Source organism: Emys orbicularis, chromosome 7 (assembly GCF_028017835.1).
Source record: "Emys orbicularis isolate rEmyOrb1 chromosome 7, rEmyOrb1.hap1, whole genome shotgun sequence".
Taxonomy (NCBI): domain Eukaryota; kingdom Metazoa; phylum Chordata; order Testudines; family Emydidae; genus Emys; species Emys orbicularis.
This window is the reverse complement of record NC_088689.1, coordinates 107,673,497-107,698,831: the sequence shown is the minus strand read 5'-3', so window position 1 is coordinate 107,698,831 and position 25,335 is coordinate 107,673,497. Positions and strand designations below refer to the sequence as shown.

General features: G+C 48.3%; 1 protein-coding gene across 1 annotated transcript; it reads right to left on the bottom strand.

The window, feature by feature from the left end:
- Positions 1-7,566: 7,566 nt before the first annotated feature.
- On the bottom strand, positions 7,567-24,723 carry LOC135881886 (cytochrome b-c1 complex subunit 1, mitochondrial). The gene is made up of 13 exons (XM_065408613.1): positions 24,574-24,723; positions 19,740-19,880; positions 19,083-19,169; positions 17,572-17,701; positions 16,644-16,842; positions 15,688-15,767; positions 14,310-14,425; positions 13,699-13,842; positions 12,647-12,807; positions 10,990-11,075; positions 9,812-9,900; positions 8,646-8,721; positions 7,567-7,818 (listed from the first exon to the last, which is right to left on the bottom strand). Exons 1-13 carry the CDS (start codon positions 24,643-24,645, stop codon positions 7,754-7,756), a joined length of 1,446 nt encoding a protein of 481 aa, XP_065264685.1. The 5' UTR covers positions 24,646-24,723; the 3' UTR covers positions 7,567-7,753.
- Positions 24,724-25,335: the final 612 nt, after the last annotated feature.

The following is a 25,335-nucleotide window of genomic DNA, read 5'->3' as shown; positions in this document are numbered from 1 at the left end:
AATTCCCGCTGAATAGCTGGACCTGCCCCCCCTCTCCGGAGTGGCCGCCCCAAGCACCTGCTTGGCAAGCTGGTGCCTGGAGCCAGCCCTGCACCTGAGACACTGGGATTGCAGCTATCACTTTTGACATGAAGGAAGTGAACATCACATAAAGCTGCCACCTAAGAGAACCCCCCCTTCTAAGGACCAGCCTTCTGCACCAGCATGAGAGCAGGGATTACCAAACAGCCCCATGGCCCAGGCCAGAGACAGCATGCTGAGCCCCTGGGAAGGCGTCACTCCTCCAGTGCCCCTCTGGCTAAACTACGAATAGCTTTGATGGACCTCAAAGCAGAAGGTCCCCATCCAGGCATCCTCAGCTGAGAGAAAGATCTTAATGCTAGGCCTAGGGGGACGGGGGGGAGATAAGCTTAAGCAGAGAGGAAGAAAAACAAGGAACCTCTGTGGAGAGCACCTGAAGAGGGGAGAAGAGCAATGGCAGAATTCTTAGGTCCCAGTATTACTCTCTTGCCCAGCCAATAGTAAGTATTGAGGAAAGGCAGAGACTGAAACCAAATCTTGCCCTTGAGCTGCACGTTGCCCCATCCCAAATCAACTATACTAGGACAGTGGGTGGGGCTGGGGCATAGCTGCTGGTCAGGCTTGAGAAGACCCCTTCTCCACCTCTCTCTCCTCCAAACTACCTGACACTCTACATCAGCATCTTTTTTCCCCCCCAAGAAGGACCGTTTCTGCTCCAAGCAAGTCTAGGATACTGAAACTGTCCCTTACGGCCCAGAGCTCAGAAGCCGGGGACGCTCCCAAGGCTAGCTCCACCACTGATTTCTTGCCAGTTTTTGTAGTGCCTGGGAGAAGTGAGATTTAGTGACTCAGTGCATCAGGAGTTAGCAGAGCCTGCAGGTTCCTAGGAGTTAATGGATCATATAGCACATTGCTGGGGAGTATCTTTGAGGACTTCACAGCTCAGATCATCATCCGAGTGCTCATTCACTGTGGTGCAGTAGAGTGCAAAGCCGCAGTAACGCATCTACTAAGGAAAGCCCTAATGCGAGAAGCCAGTTCATTCACGCCAACAGAACAAGCAGGCCAGACCTACAGCTCCATCTAGGTACTTAGATGGCCTTCAACACCAGAGTGCCTCAATCAATGCATTTGTATCTTCAACACCCCCGAGTGGTAGCAATGTACAATCCCCATTGCACAGATGGGGAATGGAATCATAAGGTGCTTTAAGTAATTTGGCCAAGGTCACACAGGAAGCCTGGCTGAGCCAGAAAGTGAACCCAGTCTCCCATCCACTAGCCCATCTTCCTCCCCACCCGGCTCACAGGACAGCATCATGTGACTGGAAAGGGGCTGACACTTCGCAGGTGCCTTTTTGAGCTCAGCCATATTAAGGGAGTAGCTGCAATAAAGGTTAATCGACCAACAAGCCAGGTACATTTGAGTGGTAGCAACATGGGCTTCCCAGCCATATTGTTTCATGAGAGATCTCTCCCATGGATTAGCTTTCCTCTTCGCTTCATTACTGGCTGTGACCTGGCCCTCATCCAATCAAATGCTGCTGGCTCTATGCCATGGCACCTTAGACAGACTAGCCACACAAGACTCCAGAAGCCTGTGGGACAGAGGGAGGGAGGGAGAGCACACAGGGAGAAGCTGTTCCTTAAGCCCTGTCCATATTGCGGTTAAGGCTGCTAAATTAGTTACAGTACTGTCCATGCTGCCACGCTGGGAACAGTTGTTCACCGAGCACAAGCATGACAGCATTAGTCAGAATTGCTTTAAAGACCCTTCCTAGTGGAGTCTGAACATGTTTGAGCTTGCAAAGCGTAGAGGAACTGTGCTCCCATTTTAAACCCTGTTCTTATCCAAACAGATTGTAACTGTGCTAAACACTGGCCCCCTGTGGGCCTGATTCTCCTCACCCACCGCAGGCATCAGGAGTGGCTCTCCATTAGCAGCAGCAGGGGGAAGTTGGTAGAAAACAGAGAACCAGGCTCTATGGATTAAGGCTCCTCTTCCAAAAGCTCTCCAGAATACAAGGGAAGCAAGGACAAAAGCTTCTATCATTTGAATGGGAGCAGCTCTCTGCAGCTCCAGGGTTCCCTAAGGACAAGCACAGCTGTGCATCTATGATTCGTGTCAACAGTAATTTCCAAGGGGGGATAATTGAGTTCAGGTAAGGCAGTTACAGACAATTGGCTGCTATGGACCATCCCTTGGCAAGAGATGGGTATTCCAAAAAGCCAGCTCTCACATATCAAAGGAGCTGCTTGTTCCAAAGGCAGATCCACCCTGCACATCTGAGAATCTGGTTCCCTGGTCTCCAGTGTTCACATGCTGTTCTATACACCCCTGGGTGGGAAGCATGGGCAGAGAATACTGCACGCAATCCTGAACACCTCTGAATTCTCTCATTTCCAAGCAAAGCACATCAATGAAGGATGTTATTTAGAGCTTTGGTTCTCAGACTTATTTGATCAGGCCCCCGTTCTTTGTGTCTCTAGTCATTTACGCCCGCCCACCCCAAGTACATATACCACCACCCAGCTCTGAAGGCAGAACAGAGAGCAGCGGCTGCTGGCCGGGTGCCCAGCTCTGGAGGCAATGTGAAAAGTGATATTTGTCAATATCACTTTCCACAGCAAACTTAGCGCCCCACTGCCATCCTTCTGTGCTGCTGTTGCCACTCCAGGGCTGACAACCCCCAGGTGAGAGACTGGGGGAGGGCAGCCTGAGTGGCAGGGCTTCAGCTGTCCCCTTTATTCCCTGCTTCCTGGGTGTGCATGGCCCTTCTGCACAAGCCCCAGCCACCCAGGGCTGACAGCCAGAGTTTTTTAAAAGAGGGCAGCAGCTCCCTTGACACATTCCCATGCCTCCCCGGGAGGCCCATCCCATAGTTTGAGAATGGCTGATTTAGAGGTATTGTTCAGCTCAATCATCACGGGGCATAGGGGAGAGAAGGCAACTGTGCACAACTATGCGAAGGGCGTAAGCATCAAAAAGGGAGCCTTGTTTAGAGTGGAGGAAGGGGCTGTAACTAGGAGTAACGGGTGAAAATGGAGCAGGGAAAAGTTTAGACAGAGAATCAGAACAACATTAGGGGTGGTCTACACTGGCTGCGGCAGCACTTTAATGTGCCTTGTGTGGTCGCGGCACAGCGCTGGGAGAGCGCTCTAAAAACAAAAAAAAACAAAAAACCCACCTCAACAAGGGGCGTAGCTCCCAGCGCTGGGCCACTGTTTACACTGGCGCTTTACAGCGCTGCAACTTGCTGCGCTCAGGGGGGTGTTTTTTCACACCCCTATGAGAAAGTTGCAGTGCTGTTAATTGCCAGTGTAGACAAGCCCTTAGCAGCATGGTCTAAGACTGCAGAGTAATCTTCCAAGGCAAGTAGCTAAAAATCATTTAACTCATTGAAAACTAGACTAGTCAAAGCCCTGCAGAACAATCCTGCATTGTCAGGGGGATGGAAGACAGATTTATGATGTCATCCAGGCCCTCTCCAATTTCTCTGAAATTGCCGTTCCACAGAGTTCCTGCTCCTTCCTCTACTCGCTGCCACTGTCCCACACTAGCCCCTGGAACTTGGGAGGTGGGGGAAGGAGAGAGATGAGACTGTCTCACGCTTTTAAGATGCATTGGTTATGCAAGAAGTTTCCAAACGTGGATTTTCTCAGATCAAGGCTGCCCTGATGGGGGCAGCACAGAGCAGTATTAGTAACAGGGACCCTGCCAAGTGGTTCAGAGTTTCATCTCCCCTGGCACAGAAGAATCCAGATGTCAAGTATATTGGGACCTGATTACTCAGCAACTCATTCTCAAGCCTCTTGTAAGAGTCTGAGCAAAAATCCATTGCAAGCCAGTAAGCGAAGGATTGAATTCCCATCACTATAGGCTCCCAATAGCAACCATCCCTATGGTCTCTACCAGGCTGCTTCTGTCTAAAGGCTGCACATAAAGGGATAAAGTTAGTTGTGCAGTGAGTTAATTCCTTTATTTTCTTTACAGCTGGTGGGCTGCTCAAGACACCATCAGCATTTCTAAAAGCCCTGATCTCCAAAGCATGCAGACACACTGGGGAACCTATAGACAAATACTGTTTAAACAATCCTCAGCCAAACCAGCAGCAAGAAGATTTCTACAAACACTAAAGCATCCCACAATTCAGACACCCCTGCACCGGGAGGGCACGGACAGCTGCTTGTGCTGTGGGACACTGGGCAGCAATCTACATGTGGGGGTTAGGCACTGTGGCAGTTCCTTATTTGAGAGAGCTGATGAGGTGTTAAGATCTCTACATGGGCTGCAAGCTTCAGAAAAAAAAACACACTATAATGCCACATTAACCAGGCAGATTTACACAGCTGTAGCCTCTCATCAGCTTGACTCTGGCATAGGGTCAGTCCTAACCCAGAACTCTATAAAACATGGTCCTCTGAGTAACGGGGACATTTTCTTCCCTTATGCTGGAGCAGAAAAAAGAAAAGGCAAGCAAAGACTGGTAGAGAGGGTTAAAAGCTCGCCCCCTCTCCCCCCATACTGCTTTGCAGCTAACAGGTAATTCTTTCCAAAGACGATAGCTCTAGTGAAGAGAAACGATCTGCTCGGGAACTGTCATGTGAAGGGTTACATAAATGGATTCCCATTTGCCCACCTGACAGCTGTCCCCTTCTACCTCCCACCAACTACAAAGCTTGCTGACAGTGTTAGACTCAACCAGCTCACCTAGCCTAGCTACAGGGCAGATGCAGTGAGGAAAGGCAACAAAGAGGATTAGGGTCTAATTGCAGCCATAAACAGAGGTGGAATTGTTAATTGGTCCCACAAGTTTCAGGCAAAAGGGAGCATGTTATGAAGCTTTCTGGGCTTTAGATGCGGGTCTAACAAGCTAGAACTTGCAACGGCAGTTTCAGTGCAAATTGCATCAAGACTATTTAACAGTTTCAAACATGCCTAATACATGCAATGAGTTCAGAAACACCAATTCTCATTAAGAATCCGGATTTGGCACAAGTAGCTTAGCCCACTGGATTAGTCTTAAATTCGATGACTAACTCTTGGAAGATTTTACATTTTAAAATCCACTTGTCAGGGCAGTGTCTAGAAATTAAGTGAAAATCCAATGAATATTTATATCCACGGAACAAAACTTTAAATCAAAAAACATGTTGCAATTTAAGAACAAAGAACTGGTGAGCTAGTGCCACCTTGTGGGAAGTATCTGCATTGCCACTGTGCAAAGCTTTTCAGCAAAACGTGCATATTTGGGTCAAACAACATTTCACCCTGGTGTTGATGCTGATGTTTTTCAATTCACCAAATATTCTGAAGAGTTTCAGTTTCTATTCGATCTGAAACTAGTTTTATTTTTGGAACTCCCAGCAAACTAAAACAAACAGTTCTTGGAACAGTTCTAATTTGCACCTCCATATTGTACATTTTGGGTCTGACCATACAGTCAGCTTTCCACAGATATCCTTTGAATTTCATGCCTGTGAAAGATGCTGGATTGACAACACAGGAGTTGTGTGGCTAGAGGAGACCAACCAGGTATAGCAAAGAGCAGGATACGTTTCCTCCACTCTGCCCTGACTGCCCACCTCAACCCAACACAGACTCCAGGGATAAGATCGTTCAGTCTCCATGGCCCAGTCAGTTCTTGGCCTCTCAAACACTGTTAAAGATTGGACTGTTTATGGGTGGTTTGTCTGATGGGGACACTTGTCTATTCGGTTTCGGTCTAGGTCCTAATCATTTCACACAGAACAAGGACATCAACCAGTAACAAGTTGTGATCAATACTGACTTACCCGCATTTAACCATCAGCCTCAAGATGAAGAGTTCTGATCCCCATTCCCAAGCCTCTGTGCCATTAGACACCCATTTTTCCCTCCGTTACTAGTAGGAGTAGTGCACAGAGACCCCCATCAGATCAGTGCCCCTGGTGCCAAACACTGTGCACAAATGGTAAAACAGTAGTGCCCCAAAGAGTTGTACCATGCTACTGTTGAACCACAGCAGTGTGCACATCACGTGCCCATTGGCATCCTGACAACCTTCCTCCAGATGAAAGAAGTACTTGTACCTGGACTAGAAATGAGCGCGCTGAGCTGAAGTGGAGGTGGTGTGTGTGCACACATTGGCAGGTTACCCCAGCTCAGAGAGGCTCTCTCCAAAAAGCATCTGAATGGACAGGAATGCTGGTGCACTCTTGGAAATAAGGAGGTGGGAAGTGAGCTAAGAACATAGATCCAAATCACTCATTCTAGAGAAACAAGCCACAATTTCAACCTCTCGCCTAGGCCAAGCTGTCTGCTCAAATGACGCTGTTCATAGCTTAGGACTCACGTGTAGTGAAGCTTAGTGCGTCTGACACAGGGGCGGCTCCAGGCACCAGCGCACCAAGCGCGTGCCTGGGGTGGCAAGCCGCGGGGAGCGGCCTGCCAGTCGCCGTGAGGGTGGCAGTCAGGCTGCCTTTGGCAGCATGCCTGCGGGAGGTCCGCCGGTCCCGCGGTTTCGGCGGTGGGTACACTGAAGGCACAGGACCAGTGGACCTCCCGCAGGCACGCCGCCAAATCTGCGTTACCAGCGGACCTCCCGCAGGCGCGCCGCCGAAAGCCACCTGACTGCCGTGCTTGGGGCGGCAAAATACATAGAGCCACCCCTGGTCTGACACACAGGAAAGAGCAAAAGAAACTTGAATCAATACAGTTAAGTTTCATCGCACAGCACAAGGCTACCACTCTCCTTACATGTACTGCCCAACTGGATGGCAGCTCCATCACTTTCCCTCCTGATCTTTGTGGCAGTTTAAACGCTGATGCTTGCTGGGTAGCAGCAGGGCAGATGAACTGCTTTCTGAAAGCAAATTTTTAGTCCAAGGTTGCCCCTTTACTCAGAGCACCGAGAAAGAAAATACCAAGCAACCTCTTGGGTGAAGCCAGCTAATCTATGCCCATCAAAAAGGTGTCAGTGAGTAACAGTTCTGTTTATAGCCACTGTAAAGAGGCGCGAGAAAGAGCTGTATTGATGGAAGAGTGAAGATTAGAGACATTTATCCTTCTGCTCTAGACTGGTGCCACAGAGCAAGAGACCAGTGTCAAGGATCTCTCTGCAGGCTATGGCAGTGACTGAACAGCACACACAGCGTGCAATCCCATGGCGAAGGGAAGCAAAACGTTTTTTCCATTTTCCTTAAAGGGAAGAAGGAACCTTGGAGCATTTATAGAAACTGACAAGAGGCCCAAATACCAGAAGGCTTTGCAAGATTTCTTCTGCATGGCCCTCCTCAATGCACGCCAATCCAGACCAACAGCGTCCCTGTTAGTCTTCAGCCACCTGCGTGTTAGTTATACTGGTCTACAAAGGCGAAAGGAAAGAGCAATGACTCCAGGCATCACTTAACTCAGCATACCCGATCACAGCCCAGCTACTATAGCCACATCTTTGCCAGTGCTAATGCTGCTCCAGTGTCACCAATTTGGAGAGGTTCATGAAATAACTTCCACCCCACACCTAGCCAACAGTGGCACTTTGCCATAAACACCCATGAGAGCCAACTGCATTTAAATTATATTTATTTGGCTGGGTTCATTTTAACAGTTCAGAAGACAAGTGTTTGTACAGAGCTTACAGCAAGGCCCATCTTGCCACTGCCACACAGAAGAGATTCAGACACAGATCCACCCTTTGGGAGCCCCATCCCAGCCCAAGACGTCTTCACTTCCATTCTGCAGGGGGCACAGCCTAGAAACGGAGCCAGTACATGGCACTGCGGATCCGGTTGTAGTCTGGGAGCTGTTCGATAGGACCTGAGTGAGCAGAGGAGAAAGTCACTTAGAATAAAGTGAAGAGATCCACCATCAGCTTCTCAATTCTACTGCTCTCTGATCCAATGACGCCACCACACCCAGACTCAAATCCTTACATTAAATCCTCGGTCCAACAGTAGGAAGAAACAAGTCTATAAAGACAGTGTAACTGGACAGTGGTTTTTAACACTACTTCCCATTTGTCTTGAAATCCCTTTTTCTTACAGCTCCCCTTTGAAGATTCAAACTTAATCTTGGAGGTCACTGTGCGGAGGAGGGGAATCCACCAGGCACTTAAGGGAGGAAAGCTGCTTGGGCAAGTTTTCCAAGGGGAACATCTCCTTGGCTGACAGACAGACATGCCAGAGTAGCACTGCAAGGAGTCAAGCCCACTGATTCTTACATTAACTGATGTCACCACAGAGTAAGGAGATGACATTTGGTGGGCGCTACTGCGGTCCCCACCCACAGATTGAAGCTCCATTGTTAATCACATCTCTGTAGCCTGTAACGGAGCGGGAGGCTGGCCAGCAGCCCAAAGCCATTGTCTTAGCATCTGTGCCTAACTAGATTTTCAGAGCATACTCTCTGGTGAACATGCGTCAGCATATCTGATGCACAAAGGCAGGGGAGACAGTAGTGAAGTTGCCAGGAGGGTAAATTAGAGGGAGAAAGAAGCCAAAACAAACTACAAATTACTTGATACAGAAAACTGCCAGAGATCCACCAAGCAGACACCTTGCTCTCCATTATAAAAAAGATTCAACCACGTTGGCTGCTTTTCAACCTGTGCCTATAACCAGGTCACTTATAACCAGGTCACTTACCTACTGCTGCAACTGCTGGGCATTTGTCGTAGATGTATTTGCTGCAGACCTCCCGTACCATCCTAGCATCCACAGCCTAACAGGAAATGACAAGAACAGGCAATGAGTCATGTTTCTGATAGAGACACATTTACACAAATTAAAAGCCGCTCAACTACCACACAATCAGACTGCCAAAGACCAAGAGATTTGACCTTATCTGCTCAATATGACGCTGCTTTGAAGTTATTTGGCTACTTGTCTGCCAGGACAGTTACAGTATCCATGAGAAATTCCTCTTGGAGGATATGGACAACCTGTGCCAGTCTATAGAAGTAAAGTCTCTCAACTTATGTATTATATGTAGTGCTACACAGTGCCAGAGATTGTACACACACAGGGCCAGGCAATGAAGCCCCTTGTTATATGGCTCTTGTGAGACTGCACCCACTATGTATCGGACAGAGGGAGTTTGGGGATAAGTATTAAAAGTGAGGGAGTCTGACAAATCGACTTAGAAGTGAAGATTAAGAGTTCAACATGAGCCAGCCATTCTTGACCAGAAGGAAGAGTCAGCACAAGGGGGGCCCTTGGGGAAGATCCCCGGAAATACTGGTTAAAGAACACTCCTCTCTCAATATTACTCTAATGCCGCAATCTTAAAGCCAAATGGGTAAGCAAAGGAGAACTTTATGACCAGCTTTCTGCTCGTCAGTAAAATATTCTGGGTGGAATCTCTCAAGCCATTTCTAGTTCAGGCTTCTGGTTAGAGAAGGTCTAACTGGCATATACTCACTGAGACCTTTCCGGCTGAAGCTATATCCTGGCCATCTCATCAGAGGTGGAGTCACTCAAATGAGCCCACATCACTAATGCTATAGACACTCAAGTCACTTAACAGGGTTATATGCTGTACCACTAACCTACAAGGGATGAACCAGCATCTAGACCTAGGGTGCAGGAAGGTGGTGCGATAACACAGAACACAAGTATAGCCTCATGTTTGGCAATTCCACTATATATATTTCAGTTGTTTAACACTGACCCTGCCTTTGACTCGCCAGGATAAACAGTCTAATTAAACAGGTAAGTGCCTTAGATGCCCAGTTTCTCAGCAGCAGGTTTTATGCCCAATAACAAACACCTGGAGTAAGGTTAAGAGTGCTCCCATAAGAACTGATACATACAGCAATTCTGGCATCCCATTCAGCTAAAGATATACGGCGTCCATAGGTCAAGAGATGACTCCCAATATTTTCACATACAGGTGTGGTACCTGTGACAGATGTAGAGATGCATTAGGAAAGACCTCCCGTTTTGAGCAAGATAGTCAAAGGCCTCCCAGCACGTCATAGCTACGGCTACGTTTAGGTCCCGGAGGTCATGGCGGTCACAGAATCCCTGACTTCCAGAGACCTCGGAGACATTTTCTGCTTCAGCCCCAGCGGCTGTGGGACTCTGGAGCTGGCAGCCAGCAGGGCCCTGGCCAGGGTTCCAGCGACAGGTAACAGCAGCAATGGGGGCCCCCTGCAAGATTCCAGTGACAGACTCCTGAGGGGGCCCTCCTCAGAGTTCCAACGACGGGCAACAGCCTCGCACGGGGCCACCTTGGGTGAGCAGCTGGGGGTGTCCCATTTTCTGTCTGGGAAATATGGTCACCCTGCAGATTCCAGCTGCTGCGGGCAGAGGGGGAACCCCACAGCTGAGAGCCACCACGGTGGCAGGGGAAACCTTGGAGCCACAGCAGCAAAAGTCACAGACAGGTCACGGTTTCTGTGAATTTTTGTTTTTTGCCCGTGACCTGTCCGGGACTTTTACTAAAAATAACCATGACAAAATCCTAGCCTTAGTCATAGCATGACCACCAGTTTGGAAAAAAGTATGCAAGCAGACCATACCATTAGTCAGCTTCCAATAACCCAGCACCCACATGCTCCTTTAGTAGGCCATCCTAGGCAGCTCCAGTGGGGTCTAGAAAAATGTATTATGACTTCCACCTCTGGAGACCCTGGTTCACACCTAACTTGGGTCATAACTGAAACCTGCTTGATGGTCTCAACATTGCCCTTAGCAGGCATCACAAGGGTGGTGCCTAATTTGTTTTGGCACTGCCACCTTTGCTCAGGAGAGGCCCATGGATTCAGGGATAGCATGGAGTGTTACAGACTAGGATTCAGAATTAACCAAGCTGGGGTGGTAACCTAGGCCAGAAACGGAGGATATGCTAGGTCAGGGCTGTGGAACAGCCTTGCATACTGCCTGCCAGTAGCACCTTGCTTCTAGCCGGAGCCCCTCCTTTCCAAGAGGGCCAGAACTTAGAGTGTTAAATAAATGCAAAGCAGCTGTTCCTTAGCTTAGAACATACCATCCAGCTGAGCCACCAGGGCATTCCGTAGGATGTTCTTGGCTCTCTTCACCTCCCCGTCTGTCGCACTGATGCACAGACGCATCCTGAACAGGGATCAGAGGGAAGAAGAGGCTCTCAAAGACCTTCCACTAGTACAGGATGAGAAGTGATTACCTCCACCCCCATTTATTTTGAACACTACCCCTCGATTTTCAACCTCTTATACAAACTGAATACTAGGTCTTCAACCCTCTTGCTACTAACTAATGCACCAAGAACTAACCGTCCTCATGTATTGTTCAGAGTGGCTACGAACTCAGTAGTGAGTAGCACAGAAAGCTGACGGCTGGCCGGAGCAAGCTCAGTGCTAGTGCAGTCAGCGCATACATGGGGGGAATGACAATACCTTACCTAGGCAGTCACAATTGGGAGCACCTCAATGGCAGGTGTGTCACTCCAACTTGGCAGCCACAAGTAAGAAAGCCAAGGGACCAGGGCATGCTGCCAGCTGATAGTCCTCCTGTTATAACCTTCAATCACTCCCAATCTCTGCTGCTAGGATTGTTAAGAGTTGCAAAATGGGAGTCAGTCACTGACCACTGCCAAAGGATTCCAATTCCTGAGGGTTCTGTGCAGTTTAGTAGGTTCCCTACAAGTTTTACATCCCTTTCTCCCATCCAGTGTCTCTTTTCTATTCAGATAGCAAGCTCCTGGGGGCAAGGACTGTTTCCTGCTCTTTGCGTACAGTTCCTAGCACAGGGGGCCCCAATTTAGGTTGTAGCCTCTAGGCACTGCTGGAACACACATCATAAACTCTGAGAAAGGCTAAACAATGTGAAGTCCCTCTAATCTTGGCACTGAACGGTCCCCAGCACCAAGGCATTTGCCAGTGAGTCAAAAGGGCTGAGACTGTGCACTATGTATCGCCAGGTCATCTTTCTTAAGTGTAACAAGATGATGGACAGGCCGTGCCTTTCACATGCTCTGGGAAAGGCAACCTTGTCTGGGGATAAGAGGCTCTAACACTAGAACAGGGGCCGGCAACCTTTCAGAAGTGGTGTGTCGAGTCTTCATTTATTCACTCTAATGTAAGGTTTCGCGTGCCAGTAATACATTTTAACGTTTTTAGGAGGTCTCTTTCTATAAGTCTATAATATATAACTAAATTATTGTTGTATGTAAAGTAAATAAGGTTTTTAAAATGTTTAAGAAGCTTCATTTAAAATTAAATTAAAATGCAGAGCCCCCCGGACCAGTGGCCAGGACCCGGGCAGTGTGAGTGCCACTGAAAATCAGCTCGCGTGCTGCCTTTGGCACCCGTGCCATAGGTTGCTTACCCCTGCACTAAAACAATCTCTAATGCACCAGAATAAACAGGGACCACATCCATCATTCAGGGAGGTCAGGGGGATAAAACTAGAACAATGGGGTGAGATTAAGGCAAAGGCAGATTCAGGACGGACATCAGGAGTCATTGCTCTTATAGCCTGTGGAGTTTCTTCCCAAGGGAAGTTATGGAAACTCCACAGGAAAGGATTAACATGAGATAAAACTCTAGACAGCACAGGACTCTTCTTGATAGTACATGGGCTTGAACTTTGTAGGATATAATAAGTTCTCTACTAGATCTAGGCTCCATAATAGGGACTGACCACACGCAGCAAATCACACTCACCACTCTCCCTGAGCAAAGTGCAGTGTATCTTCTATGTTCAGAGCATCAGAAACAAAATGGAGTCCAAAGAGGCCTGTGTCAGAGTAGCAAGTGTTGAAGGTCTGGAAACTGTGACAGAGTTTATTCTCTGTTGCAATTGTAGCCAGCCTGCTGGATTGATTCTGCACATAAGTAAACACCCTCAGTGATTCAAATGCTCACCTTTCCTTTGACAGCTCAAATGCCTCCCCCTGAGTGGTTATAGGGTCAGAAGAGCAAACAAGGTAGAGAGCACAACAGAATGCCATGTGAGAGCTCAACTCGGGGCACACTCCAGGCTCTACCCCACAGAGATGACAAGCTTTCATGGTAGAAAGTAGAGCGTACAGCCTGCTGAAGGCTTTTACATCTCACTAAACTTTTCTCCTTTCCCAGCACTGCACTGTGGAGGTGGTACTTGGTACCATTCCAGACGGGTACCACAAGGAAGGTGGGGGATACAGGGAGTAGGTGGTCTGCAATTAGAGTGGACTACACTACAGGCATGCCCTGCCAGAGGGAGTCTCTATATAGAGACAGGAGAGGTGTACACTGGGTTTTAAACCGGTCCTCACCACACTGCAGTTGTAAGATGTGCCTGTCATAGGGATACATATTACCCTGCCCTGCTTAAATACTATCAACACTAAATGAACATTTTGTCTTTGCATCACAGGACAAGTTTAGGGAAGGGATACTCAGGAGTACGAGCACCTTGCTGGGAATCGCCCTACTGAGTCCTACTCCATACCTGCTGAGGATCTGCTGTGCAGCGATCCTCTCTGAGAAAGCTGCTTATAGCTCTCGCCAGAGAGGACTAGCAGGACCTCCTTGCCACACCCCATCCAGCCCAAGAGGTGTCCCAGATCAGCCCTGGTTGGCATTTCTATCCTGCCTTCTGGATTCACAGACAAGCTCCATTTCATGGGAACATTTCAGAGTTCAATATTATACACAACAGCTTCCCGCTCAAGGAGATCATAATGTTAAGTCACTACAGCTGACTCACAATGCCATGCTCCCAAGTCTCTTACCTTACCACCTCCAAAGGTGCGGTCATAGCGCCCTATGATCGAGTTAGCTAGAAGGAGGGGAATATTGTCTGGATTGGACCATCCTGGCCCCTCCACTGCAATAGCGACATGAGCCAAGGGTAAGGCGTCATCTCTGACACGGATCTGAAAAACATCAAGGGGCATGGCAAGAGTAGAGTGAGCACTGTGGCCTTCTCTCCAGGGTCTCGTGCGAAGCATGGGTTGATAAATTAGGGGATTTATTGTCATGGGCAAAATCAGCTAGCCTTTCACCTTTAAGTTCTTATATGTAATGTGCCCATCACGTCACCAGATGCATCTGGTTTCTAGACATTAGGTAACAGATGAAAGTACTAGCCTCAATAAGTTCCTAATGGATTTTGGTCACATCTACAACCAAAACATTTTCGTAAGACTGGCAGAGCTGTGTAGGGTCTCAACACTAGAACAGCGGGGTCTGCTGTAGGTCAGGACTGAGGTGCCATCTACTCATACAAAGAAACTAACATACAAGTTTACACAGAGATTTCATCCCCGAAGTGACCAGGGACTAATGTCACAAAGGTATGCTTTGTATTCAAAGCAATCAGCTGTTGCCAAGAGGAATTTACCTCACTCCCAGTGAAACGGCAGGGTGGGGGGATGGGCACCGCATCATCCTTGTATTCAAAGGGAACTCCACTCAAGTGCTGCCTGGCAAGGTCTACCAGTTCTTTGTGGGAAACACCTGGGAAGGGGAACAGAAGGAACAAGAGATCAGTACAGCTGCTTGAGCCTCTGAAACGCAAGGAAGAAAAATAAATTAATATTATGTACTATATGACAGACAAGAGCCGTAGATGAGAGAGAGTGCGCTTTGGAGTCTAAACATCAGTTTTAAAATATCAAGACTTCCGAGAGCATTGTTTCTCAAATGCGGCCACCATGGCTGCCTTTTCTTGTAGGCACAGCCTCCTTGGTGGTGATGGGGGGCAGGCGAGGTGAAGCAGCAGCCCCTCCCCTGGGGCTGCCAGCAGCGATTGGGCCCTGCCCCACTCTGAAGCCAGAAATGCCAGAGGAACAGGAAGCTGGTGAGAGTGCCCCACATTCTTTGGGGTGGTGGGGCTCAGGCTTCCAGCTTCAGCCCTGGGGTGGCAGGCTCTGGCCGTGGGCTCTAGCTAAGTGGTAGTGGGCTCCATTCCCAGGCTCACCACTCCCCCCATTGCCCTGGCCTCCGCCGCCGCCTCCTCCAGCCCTGGGCTTCGGCTGCGTGGCAGCGGGCTCCATCCCCCAGGCTCTGGCCGAATGGCTCCAGGATCTGATTCCAGCTGGGCAGTGGCTGCCAGCCCCTGGCTCACCACCCCCTGCCCATCGCCCCTGGGCCCCGCTGCCTCCTCCATCCACGGGTTCTAGAGGCAGGCTCATCTCGTCCCCATCATCCCTGGCCCCCATTGCATCCTCCAGCCCCGGACTTTAGCCGCACAGTGGCAGTCTCTGGCCCCCGGCCCCAGGAGCCAGCCTGGCCCCCAGGTGCCAGCCCCCGCTGCCTCCTTGCCTACCTCCTCAGTGAGGGCTTAATTTGTCCCCCAGCTTACCAGGGCTGAGTAAATCTGCCGTGAAAAGTGATATTTGTATGTTCGTTAATATCACTTTTCACTGCCTGCCACCCAGCTAACAAATCTTAAAAACCAAAAAAGCAAATGAAACAACAGCAAAAGACAAGAACATGCAAAGCATCTTATTTTTGTTTCTATTCTATTTAGGTCCAGTAAAGAATAGAGACAACTGTAAATTACTTTTATTATTGAGTTTGCAAAAAACCCCTACATAAAGTACAATGCTTTGGACAAGTATATGTGCATATTTATTTGTTTTTCCTAAAGTTAATTAAGTATTTTAGGAAAAATTGTCAGAGCAGCCACCAGCAAGAATTGGTGGCTGCACTCTGAGGCCACCAAAAATTTTGTTGAGAGAACCCCTCTCCTAGAGTCCCAGGAAACTAGCACTTACCTCCAGCAGCTGCCAGGACCATGCGAGGGGCCTTGTAATGAGTGTCAATGTACGTAGCGAGATCCGCACGAGTCAGACTCCTAAAGAGCATACACAACATTTTAATATCCCAACGATCCAGGTCTGGAGGAGATAGGTTGAGCTGTGAGGGCTGGGTGGTCAGGGAAGGCGGTACTCAATACAACTGAAGTGACAATGTATTCAATACACCCTTGGTTATAGTAATAACATCTCCTGGGAATCTGTCATCTAGCCCTCCCCTGTGCTGTACCCTGGAGACCGCAATGCTTAGGGAATTGGGACTAGGATACTGAACCTTTCACCTCTAGGTCTCCAGTTCAAATCCAGCCTACATCAGTTGTGACCAGAAGTCATTACTCTCAGATGGCTGTTTAGTAGCCTACCTACTTGCTAATGGGTAAGTGCCCATGGTCAAGGCCATCACCATAATGGCACTCCTGGCTGGTGATTTCAGAGGCACCACAGACTAGGTATAGGAGAGGGCTGAGCTCTTGGCCTAAACAGTCAATCCCCCTAGTGAGGGCTGAGGCACAATGGTGGGGAATACGTGAGAGAAGCTTGCGTAGCACTGCTCGTACTAGGCCTATCCTAGGGCAACAGGACTTCAAACTCCAAAACTGATAATACAGCATCGTCACCAGCAGTGGGAAGCACAGAATCAAGACAAAAATTGTAAGTCTATGGTGAACAGATAAGCCACGTGTAAGGAACCACCTGCTGCGTGCAAATGGGCTGGGTTGGCTTCCTTGTACAAATACTTTTGTTGCTAATGTGCTTTACTAGCATGTAGTTGAGGTTATGCAACTCCCCTTTTATCAAGTTCAGTGATCCATAACACGAAATGTGTGCTCCCAAGAATTGTGTGTTAGCGGAAGGGGGACTGTCCTTTGGTGCATATCATACTCCAGACCTAAAAGAGTGGATTTGCTGCTCACTTGATGTTCTCAGTGGTTCCCTCAACAGTGCGGCTCAGGGCAGTGCCTTGGAAAGCAGTAGCATGAAGATAGTCAAAGACTACATCTGTCAAGTTGCTGTCAATTTCCTGCAGCTCCTGAAGGATGGTGCTCCGTTCCTTCTCGATCTGAGAATCCTCGAGGCTGCAGTTCTGCACAATGTCAGCCAGAATCTCGACAGCTACAACACACACACACACACACACACACACAATTTCAGCAATTCCTTTACCTGGCCACTACAGAATGCAGCAGGAAACTGAAAACAGGTCATAATCTGGAGGAGGAATGGGTATGGACTGGAATAAACACTGTACCAGGACTCAGGAAAAAGGGGGAATGTAGGAGACCACAACGGGACAGGGATGTGGGGCAAAATGGGCTAACATACTAGCTGTTCACCTAGGTTCAAGTCTCCATTGGATCACAAAACAGATACAATGGAATGGTTTCAATATGTGGACATCTCAACATTAAAAATCAGTTCTCAGCTTAGCATAACATTTTGCTTTTCAGAGGCATCATAAAACTGGTACAGGAATTACATAGCAGTTCAGGGGTGCCATACACTGGCAATGCAGTGTGAGTGCCCAAAACTGGAAGGCTATCTACAGAACAGTAGTACAGTAGGCCGCAAGGCTTATTTTAGAAGAATATGAAGCTGAAGGCTATATGCTCATCAGTTAACCAGTCAGGACCTGCAAATGCTCAGATTGCCTGGGTACTAAGTGAATCATGGCCTTAGAGTCTCTGCTTTGTTCCACAGGCACCTGATAACAAGAGACATTAAAAAAAAATATATATATATATATATATATATAAATATAAATAAAAAAAATAAAATAAAATAAAGTATTTCTCTGCCCTCAAGCTCTTGATCAGAGACTTAATAGTCCAATGGTCACACTACCTCTGGGCAGGTCTTTGGACAGGGCTTTCATGAAGTAGGCAGTCTGCTCCCGGGAGGTGTAACTGTTGAGGTGAGCACCCATACTCTCCACTTCCTTTTCAAAAGTGGCACAAGGACGTTTCTTTGTGCCCTAAAAGAAACAAATGTAGCTAGAAACTGGTTAGGTTTTTCCCTGACAACTAAAGAACCAAATTAATGACTCAGATCTTCACACAACTCAGGGTGCCACTTTAGAAGTAGCTATGAGTAATTTGTTTCAATCCCATCAGATGCCAATAGGTACTCACTGATGAGGACAAATGCAATTTTCAGAATGCCCTAAAATGCTTGTCACCATGAAGTGAGGCTGATCTCCCAGTGAAAGCTACCATAGTATGGCTACTATTCAGCAGGAAGGCTTCCTTGCACTATAAAAGTGCTGCTCAGCAGGTGGCTGCATTATTAAAAAGCGAGAGACTCTCAGCCATAAGGAAAGTTTTGTTATTTACAGCATTGTTCATTTAATGTGGGCTAAATACTAATACAAACTTTCTACACAGGTTTGTCCAGTAAATGAGTTACCCCAATATCAGCAGTGAGTCTCCAACTTGTTATATATTACAATTGTGAGCAATACTTTCTTTGCCACAAACTACACGAGTAGCAAAGCAAGAGTGCTTCGTTTTTAGTACTTTTCATAATTTTATACACATATATATACACACATATATATATATATACACACACACTTCTATATAAATAAAAATAAAATTACTGATGTTAGGATTAAATAAATTAGGGTTTTGTTACGAAAGCTGCGGGTCTTTTTTTTTTTGTAAAGTGGGCTAAATTTGCATTGTTTAAAATGCTTAACTGCATAGAAAAATTGTTCTGGAAGTTCAGGAGTTAGTCACAAGGACCTCTGCACACCCTTCTTGCATGCAGCACAGCCACTGATTTTCATGCCACTGACTGGTCAATTCGCTATTTAGAGCCAGTTAATACCATCCCATGACTAGCATGGGAAACACTACAGAGAGTTAGGCACGTAAATCCCCTGGGCAGTGGCAAGAGTAGAGTCCCCTGAACACTGACTATGGGAGTCAGTACAAAGATTCAGTGCACATTCTGTTAAAAAGGCATCTTATCTGTGAGAGTACAGCTTGAACTTTTATTTTGCCCTTGTAGGTACCTAAAACAGCCCCTTATCATTTGTATTACAGTGGAATCCAGAGGTCTGGATCAGGATTGAGATCCCATTCTGCTAAGCGATATACAAGGACATTTCCTGCCCTGAAGAGCTTAAGGTAATTTTCCTTCTAACATACATGCTTTGGTGCCCAAACATCCTAAGCAGTGACAAGTGGAAGAAGTCCAATTTTCTAACATGGTTTTGACCCATGGGAACCAGAACCACAGATGAATTAAAGTCAGTCAGAAAATCTCAGAGAGCCCAGAGGGATGGTTTGATCATAAGTAGCTGCACAGGGTCAATTCCTATGAAAAATACCAGACCTAGCACATCATCTCACCTTGAATGCCAGATGTTCCACAAAGTATCCTGCTCCATTGTTCTTCTCACTTTCATAACGGCTACCTACCCCAATCCACACACCCACCTAACAGAAGAGAGATGAGCTGAATAAATACAATTAGGAAATACAGCTAGCAACATATGCAAGTTTCCTGTCACTAAGTGTAACACCTGGAGTTTCAGACAACCCCACTGCTAGTACTAGGACATACACCACCACCAGCATTGAAGGCTAGTATTGTTTTCTTTTTTTTTTTTTTTTTAAAGAATCTAGTCTATTTATTCCATTTACCTTGCCACATAAGAGAATACTTTTCTGAATTTTCTCAAAGATGTATTAAGCAATGAATGGCTGTCATAGTTAAGTGTAAGTAAGTCTGAAAGCTACTTCCATACAAATGCAGGTGGGAGATCTGGGCAGAGCAAGAGAGCATCAATGGACTTTTGAGACATTTGTCGACTCATTCCAAAGCAAGTTGTGCCTTTTATTTAAGCTCCAGTTTGCCCAGAGCCACAATCAGGTAAACACAAATGGCTGAATCTCTGCTGCTAACCTTGGTTCCAACAAGGGCTGGTCTTCTTTGAAAGACTAGTACATTACCTGAACTGAGTTAACAGTGATCATGGGAGGATTCCAAATCCATCTTCAACTTACTGTGCATGTAGGCTGGTCGGATTCCTCAGAAGCCACAGGGAGGCCGTTGTCCAGAGAGGTAACTTGTGTCTCTGGAATGTTATGGAGTGTCTGGGCATAGGTAGCGGCACCTCGATTTCTCATCAAACTCATCAAGGCTGGCTAAAGAGAAAGCCACCATCAAACAGCAACTCACACTATAATACAGAGCTACCAACATATAGATTGCCAAGAGTCACATGACGGTGCAGACCTAATCAGCTAGTCCAGCAGAACACAGATTCACTCGCTAAAGCTTTCCCACAGTAGATCCCTAAACACTAATGTACATATTTTAAATTATAAGATGTGCCAGATTCTGAGATCTCTGGATACAAGAGCAGTGGGGGAGGGGGGGGGTCTTCACAGGTTGAACGGAAAAGGATGAGAGCAATCAAGTGGGCTCAAGGCAAGCCCCAGAAGCAGGAGTTTGGAAGTGGTCCCATTGTTAGGCGTTCTTAACATAAACTGAGATCTTTTGCAGGACTTTAACCTCATCCCAAAATCGTAATCTACACAATGGGTCTCCAGAGGCTGGTATCTGTACCTCTCTACTCTTCTTTCCTATGCTAAGATTTGGGACAGTGTGAGTTTATGTTATCCTTCAGGTTTGTATATCCCCATTTACCAAACACTCATCCCACAAAGTGTATATCTTGGTAGATCTGTACTAAGTGTACAGTGTACACACATCCTCTCCATTGTAGGGATAACACAATGAAAGTGATACATAGATCATGTTTCTTTACAGTGGCTGCTTATAATGTATATATTTACAATATATGTAGCAGATTACAAATCAACTATGTCACTTCATATTCAAAGCCCTTAGTAGTGCAAGTCCTATCTGTATTTGAGACCTGTTCCTTCAGCATAGAGCAACACCATTTATTAAGATTTTGTCACAGTTATTTTTAGTAAAAGTCAAGGACAAATCACGGGCAATAAACAAAAATTCACGGAAGCCCATGACCGGTCTCTGACTTTTACTAAATATAACTGACAAAAAGGGGCTGATGGCAGGGGGGAGGACTGAAGTGGGGTGAGAGGAGAGGAGATCCTGAGCACCGCTGTGAAGGGTGTGTGTGTCTGTCTCCCACCACAGCTTGGAGCTCAGGGTCCTTCTCCTCCTCACCCCCCCCACCAACTGGCCATGCATCAGTAAGATAAAACAAATTAAGAAAGACGATCCACAAGCACCAACAACCTTGCCAAAAAATGATCATGCTATCATGGTAGAAATGGGTCTTCAGGAGGCTTTTGAATGTAGAAAGGGAAAAGGCCTTGCAGACCAGCTCATTTTTAGAGATGAGCATGCGGATACTCATAGGAGAATCAGACAAAGAGGGAGTTGAGGGTGGTATCACCAGCAGAAGAGGGGATAGATGGGCAACACAAAATATGGGCCAATAAGAACGGAAGGGTGAAGAATTATGCAGAGATTTGAAAATAAAGACAAGAAGTTTGAACTTGATATGGGGGAGAAGAAAGATTCAAAGGGTGAGAATTATTTTCTCTAATTTTTTACAGTTAATTTGTGAGACAAAGTGGACATTTTCTGTAATAGTTTTGTGAATCCTGTGTACCTCAGTTTCCCCTATATTTTGCATGGCTATGGGGTGTGGGAGGATGGATGACTATTTGGTCTCAGGGCAGGCTAGGGCCAGGTCTACACTAAGAACTTACATTAATGTAACTACATTGCTCAGGGGTATGAAAAATCCATATCCCTAAGTGACGCAGTTAAATCAACCTAACTCCCCAGCGCAGACAGCACTAATTCGACAGAATGCTCACATTTACAAAGCTGCTGCCTCTCAGGGAGGTGGATTAACTAATCTGACTGGAGAAGCCCTCCTTGTCAGCATAGGTAGCGTCTTCACAGAAGTACTACAGCAGAAAGCTGTGCCGTCAGAGACATAAGTGAATGTTGCCTAGATGTCCGAGCTTGAACGGGTCATTAAAAAGACTGTCCATGGCCAACCCCATATCTATGGCAAATCTAATCACCAGGACATTGACACCCAACAACCACTGACCCACAGGGAGATGACCTTCCCCACTTCACAGCTGGAAAGCAGAGCAAAATCCCACAGGTCGAGAACAAAGGACTGGGAAGGTATGAGGTGGGTGGGATAAAAGGGGTGGCTGCTGGAAGGAGTAAGGGCTCTCATCTGAAAATGACCAAGGAGGTCGGATGGAGAAAGACACAGAGCCTGAACATGAGGGTTCATTCACTACAGCTTGGCTGGGCTCTGGACTAACCAGAACAGATTTGAATTATGCTTTAATCTTCAGTTCTCTATGCTAATTTAAGGACTTCCAGTGGTGTGCTCCAGTTCAGCAATAAACCCGAGTGTTTTGACAGTGCTGTTTGAGTGTCACTGTAAGTACCTGGTGAGGTACGTTAATTCCTGAAAAGCATACGAGTCTCTACCAGGGATTTCGCTCAGTTGGACTCACTGAACAGAGCTCACAGTGTGAATGAAGCAGGAGTGCTGAAGCCACAGAGGTTCAGTCTAAAGAGGCAGTGAGGTGGCATAAAGGAAGAGCAAGGCCCATAGAAGGTCCGGCACACAGAACAGGTTCCTCCAGGAGACTGCTCCAAAGCTGGGGGCATAGCAGCGATCCCGTGGATCTGACAGTTTGTTCTGTGCATTTTGACAGTACTTTGCATTGTGTGCTACACTGTTTCCCCTATATCAGCGGTTTTGAAACTGTGGGTTGCGACCCAGTATTGGGTCATGGAATATAAGGCACTGGGTCGCGGTGGCTCTGGTCAGCACCGCCAACCAGGCCTTTAGAAGTCCTGTCAGCGGTGCTGCCTGGCTAAGGCAGGCTAGTCCCTATCTGTTCTGACACCGTGCTGCACCCCGGAAGCGGCCAGCAGCAGGTCTGGCTCCTAGGCTGGGGGGCCACCGGGCTCCATAAACTGCCCCCGCCCCAAGCACCGGGTCCGCACTCCCATTAGCTGGGAACCGGCCAATGGGAGCGGGGGGAGGGGTGGGTGGAAAAAGGGTACCTGCAAGCGAGAGCCACGCAGAGCTGCTTGTGCGCCTCCGCCTAGGAGCCAGACCTGCTGCTGGCCGCTTCTGAGGTGCAGCACGGTCCGCTGTGCCAGGACAGGCAGGAAGCCTGCCTTAGTACCCCTGCTGCGCCGCTGACCGGGAGCCGCCCAAGGTAAGCCTGCACCATAATCCCCAGCCCTGAGCCCCTCCAAACCCAGAGCCCACTCCTGCACCCCAAACCTCTCATCCCTGGCCCCAGCCCAGAGCCCTGAACCCATCCAGCACCCCAACCCCTTACCCCAGCCCTGAGTCCCTCCCACATCCCAAACCCCTCATCCCCAGCTCCATTGGGTCACGGGCCTCAACAATTTTCTTCAACTGGGTCGCCAGAAAACAAGTTTGAAAACCACTGCCCTAGATAACTAGCTCTTGCCCATCTGGATTCTGCACTCAGCAAAAGGGGAAAGTTTTCAAAATAGGAAAACAACTGCAAAACTATAAAGTTCGGCAGGGGGACTCAGGGCAGGTGTAGCACCAGAAGCTACTTTTAACTCATTTTTTAAAAACTTATAGACAGTATGCCGACATCGTTCAACAATGACAATCAGGCCTTTGCTGCGGTGGGATCTAGGGCATGGAACTTGCTCCCTGCTGAAATTCCCCTTTTTAAAATAATCATAACATCTTCAGAATAAAGAGCTGTTGCTTTTTTTAAATTATCCCTGCTACATCTGTATTACTACTCCCCTCTTTTACCCATTTTCCTCCCTCAACTACAATTTGATAAGCTTTTAAGGACTTGTCTTAATAGTTTTAAAACTTGAAATTGTTGTATTCAATAGAACCCCAAATTGGATAGCAGGATTTCCTTGGATTATGAATGTCAAACAGAAGGTGCAGTACTCTGCTCTCCCACAACATCAGAAACTGCCCCCAGTTTTGACATACACTGAATGACTTTAGTCGGGAAATAGATGTCTATTTATAGATGCCAACTAGATAGCCGGTTAAGACTAGTGTCTCAGCCACAGACCTCCTACTACAAAGGAGCAAAGCCTCCCTAAAGTACACAACATCCCAGCACAAACACGGAAACTGGGTGCGCATCAACAAGCGACTATACGATGCTTTTAAACTTCTTCGATGCTAGCTGGCTCCATAAGTGCTGGAAGTAGGGGTGCTGCCGCACCCTCCAGCCTGAAGTGGTTTCCATCCTATGCAGGATTTACAGTTTGGTTCAACGGCTCTCAGCACCCCCACTGTACACATTGCTCCAGCGCCCCTGGCTGGATCCCTGCCGGGTGGGATGGGGTGGGGGGGCAACAGGAGACGTGTAGGATTTAGCCGCCCGCAGGTGCAGCGATGAGGCTCTGGGTAAGACTGATCTACAGCAAGAAGCAAGGGGAGCAACCGCGCTCCTTAGCCACCTCCGAAGCGAAGCACGCAGCCAGCTGGGTCCCGCCGCGGGTGTGCCGGGGCTCTCGGCATGGGGGGCGGGATCCGACCGGACTGAGTGGGCGCAGGCAGGAGCAGCGCCCGAAGGAAGGGCCTGTTTTCCTCGGACCAGCCCCCCGCCCTCAACGGGCCCGGCTCCTCCGGCCAGCCCCGCGCACTGCCCCCCGCACCGCATTCCCCATCTCTTAGCCCATCCACGGCGGGACAGACAGAGCCAGGCCTGGGCCACTGCCGGCCCCCAGGGCCTCGCCGTCCCTGTGACCTTCCCGGCGGCCAAGGCGGCTGGGCCTGCCCCGGCCCCATCCGATCTCCTCGCCCAGGCCCCGGCGGGGCAGAGGCGCGCCGTCACTCACCGAGGAGCGGTGACCCCGCAGAAGGGTTCGGCCCGCGGCACAGCCGGCCCGACACACAGAGGAGGCCGCCATCTTGTCCCCTTACCGCTACCGAGGCCCGACTGACCCCGATCGGAGCGAAAAAAACGCATGCGCGGGAAGACAGGCCATAAAAGCGGAGGAGCGCATGCGCAAGTAGGCAAATTGACGGGGGATACGCATGCGCAGGGAGAGACGGTCGCATGGGCGGAGACTGGGACAGCTTTTTAAAGCATGCGCAGCAATGGCTGCGACCGTATTGCGCCCTCTGTTGGTTGGAGGTCGAGGAGCCAGTTCCCCGCGGGAGCTCCGGGTCCTTCCTTACTCAGGCAAAGTGAAGGCGCCGGGGGGATCGCACTGGGCAGGCGGCTCAGCCCCCTTGGGGCACCAGCACGCTGCAGCCCATGAGCCCCTGCCCGGGTTGGAAGAACCCCACTCTCCCAAGGGGGGTGGATACCTGCAGCCTGGGGCAGATAAGCCCTGGCCCCTGCTCACGAACCCCCTGTCAAGGCTGTATCCCCACTTTGAACTTTAGGGTACAAATGTAGGGGCCTGCATGAGGACTTCTAAGCTTAACTACCAGCTTAGTTCTGGTCCGCTGCCACCATTCCCTACCCTGGGAAGCTTTTAGAAACTCTCTCACCAATTCCCTGGTGAATACAGATCCAAACTCCTTGGATCTTAAACAAGGAGAAATTGACCCTTCCCCCCTCCTTCCTTTCACCAACTCCTGGTGAATACAGA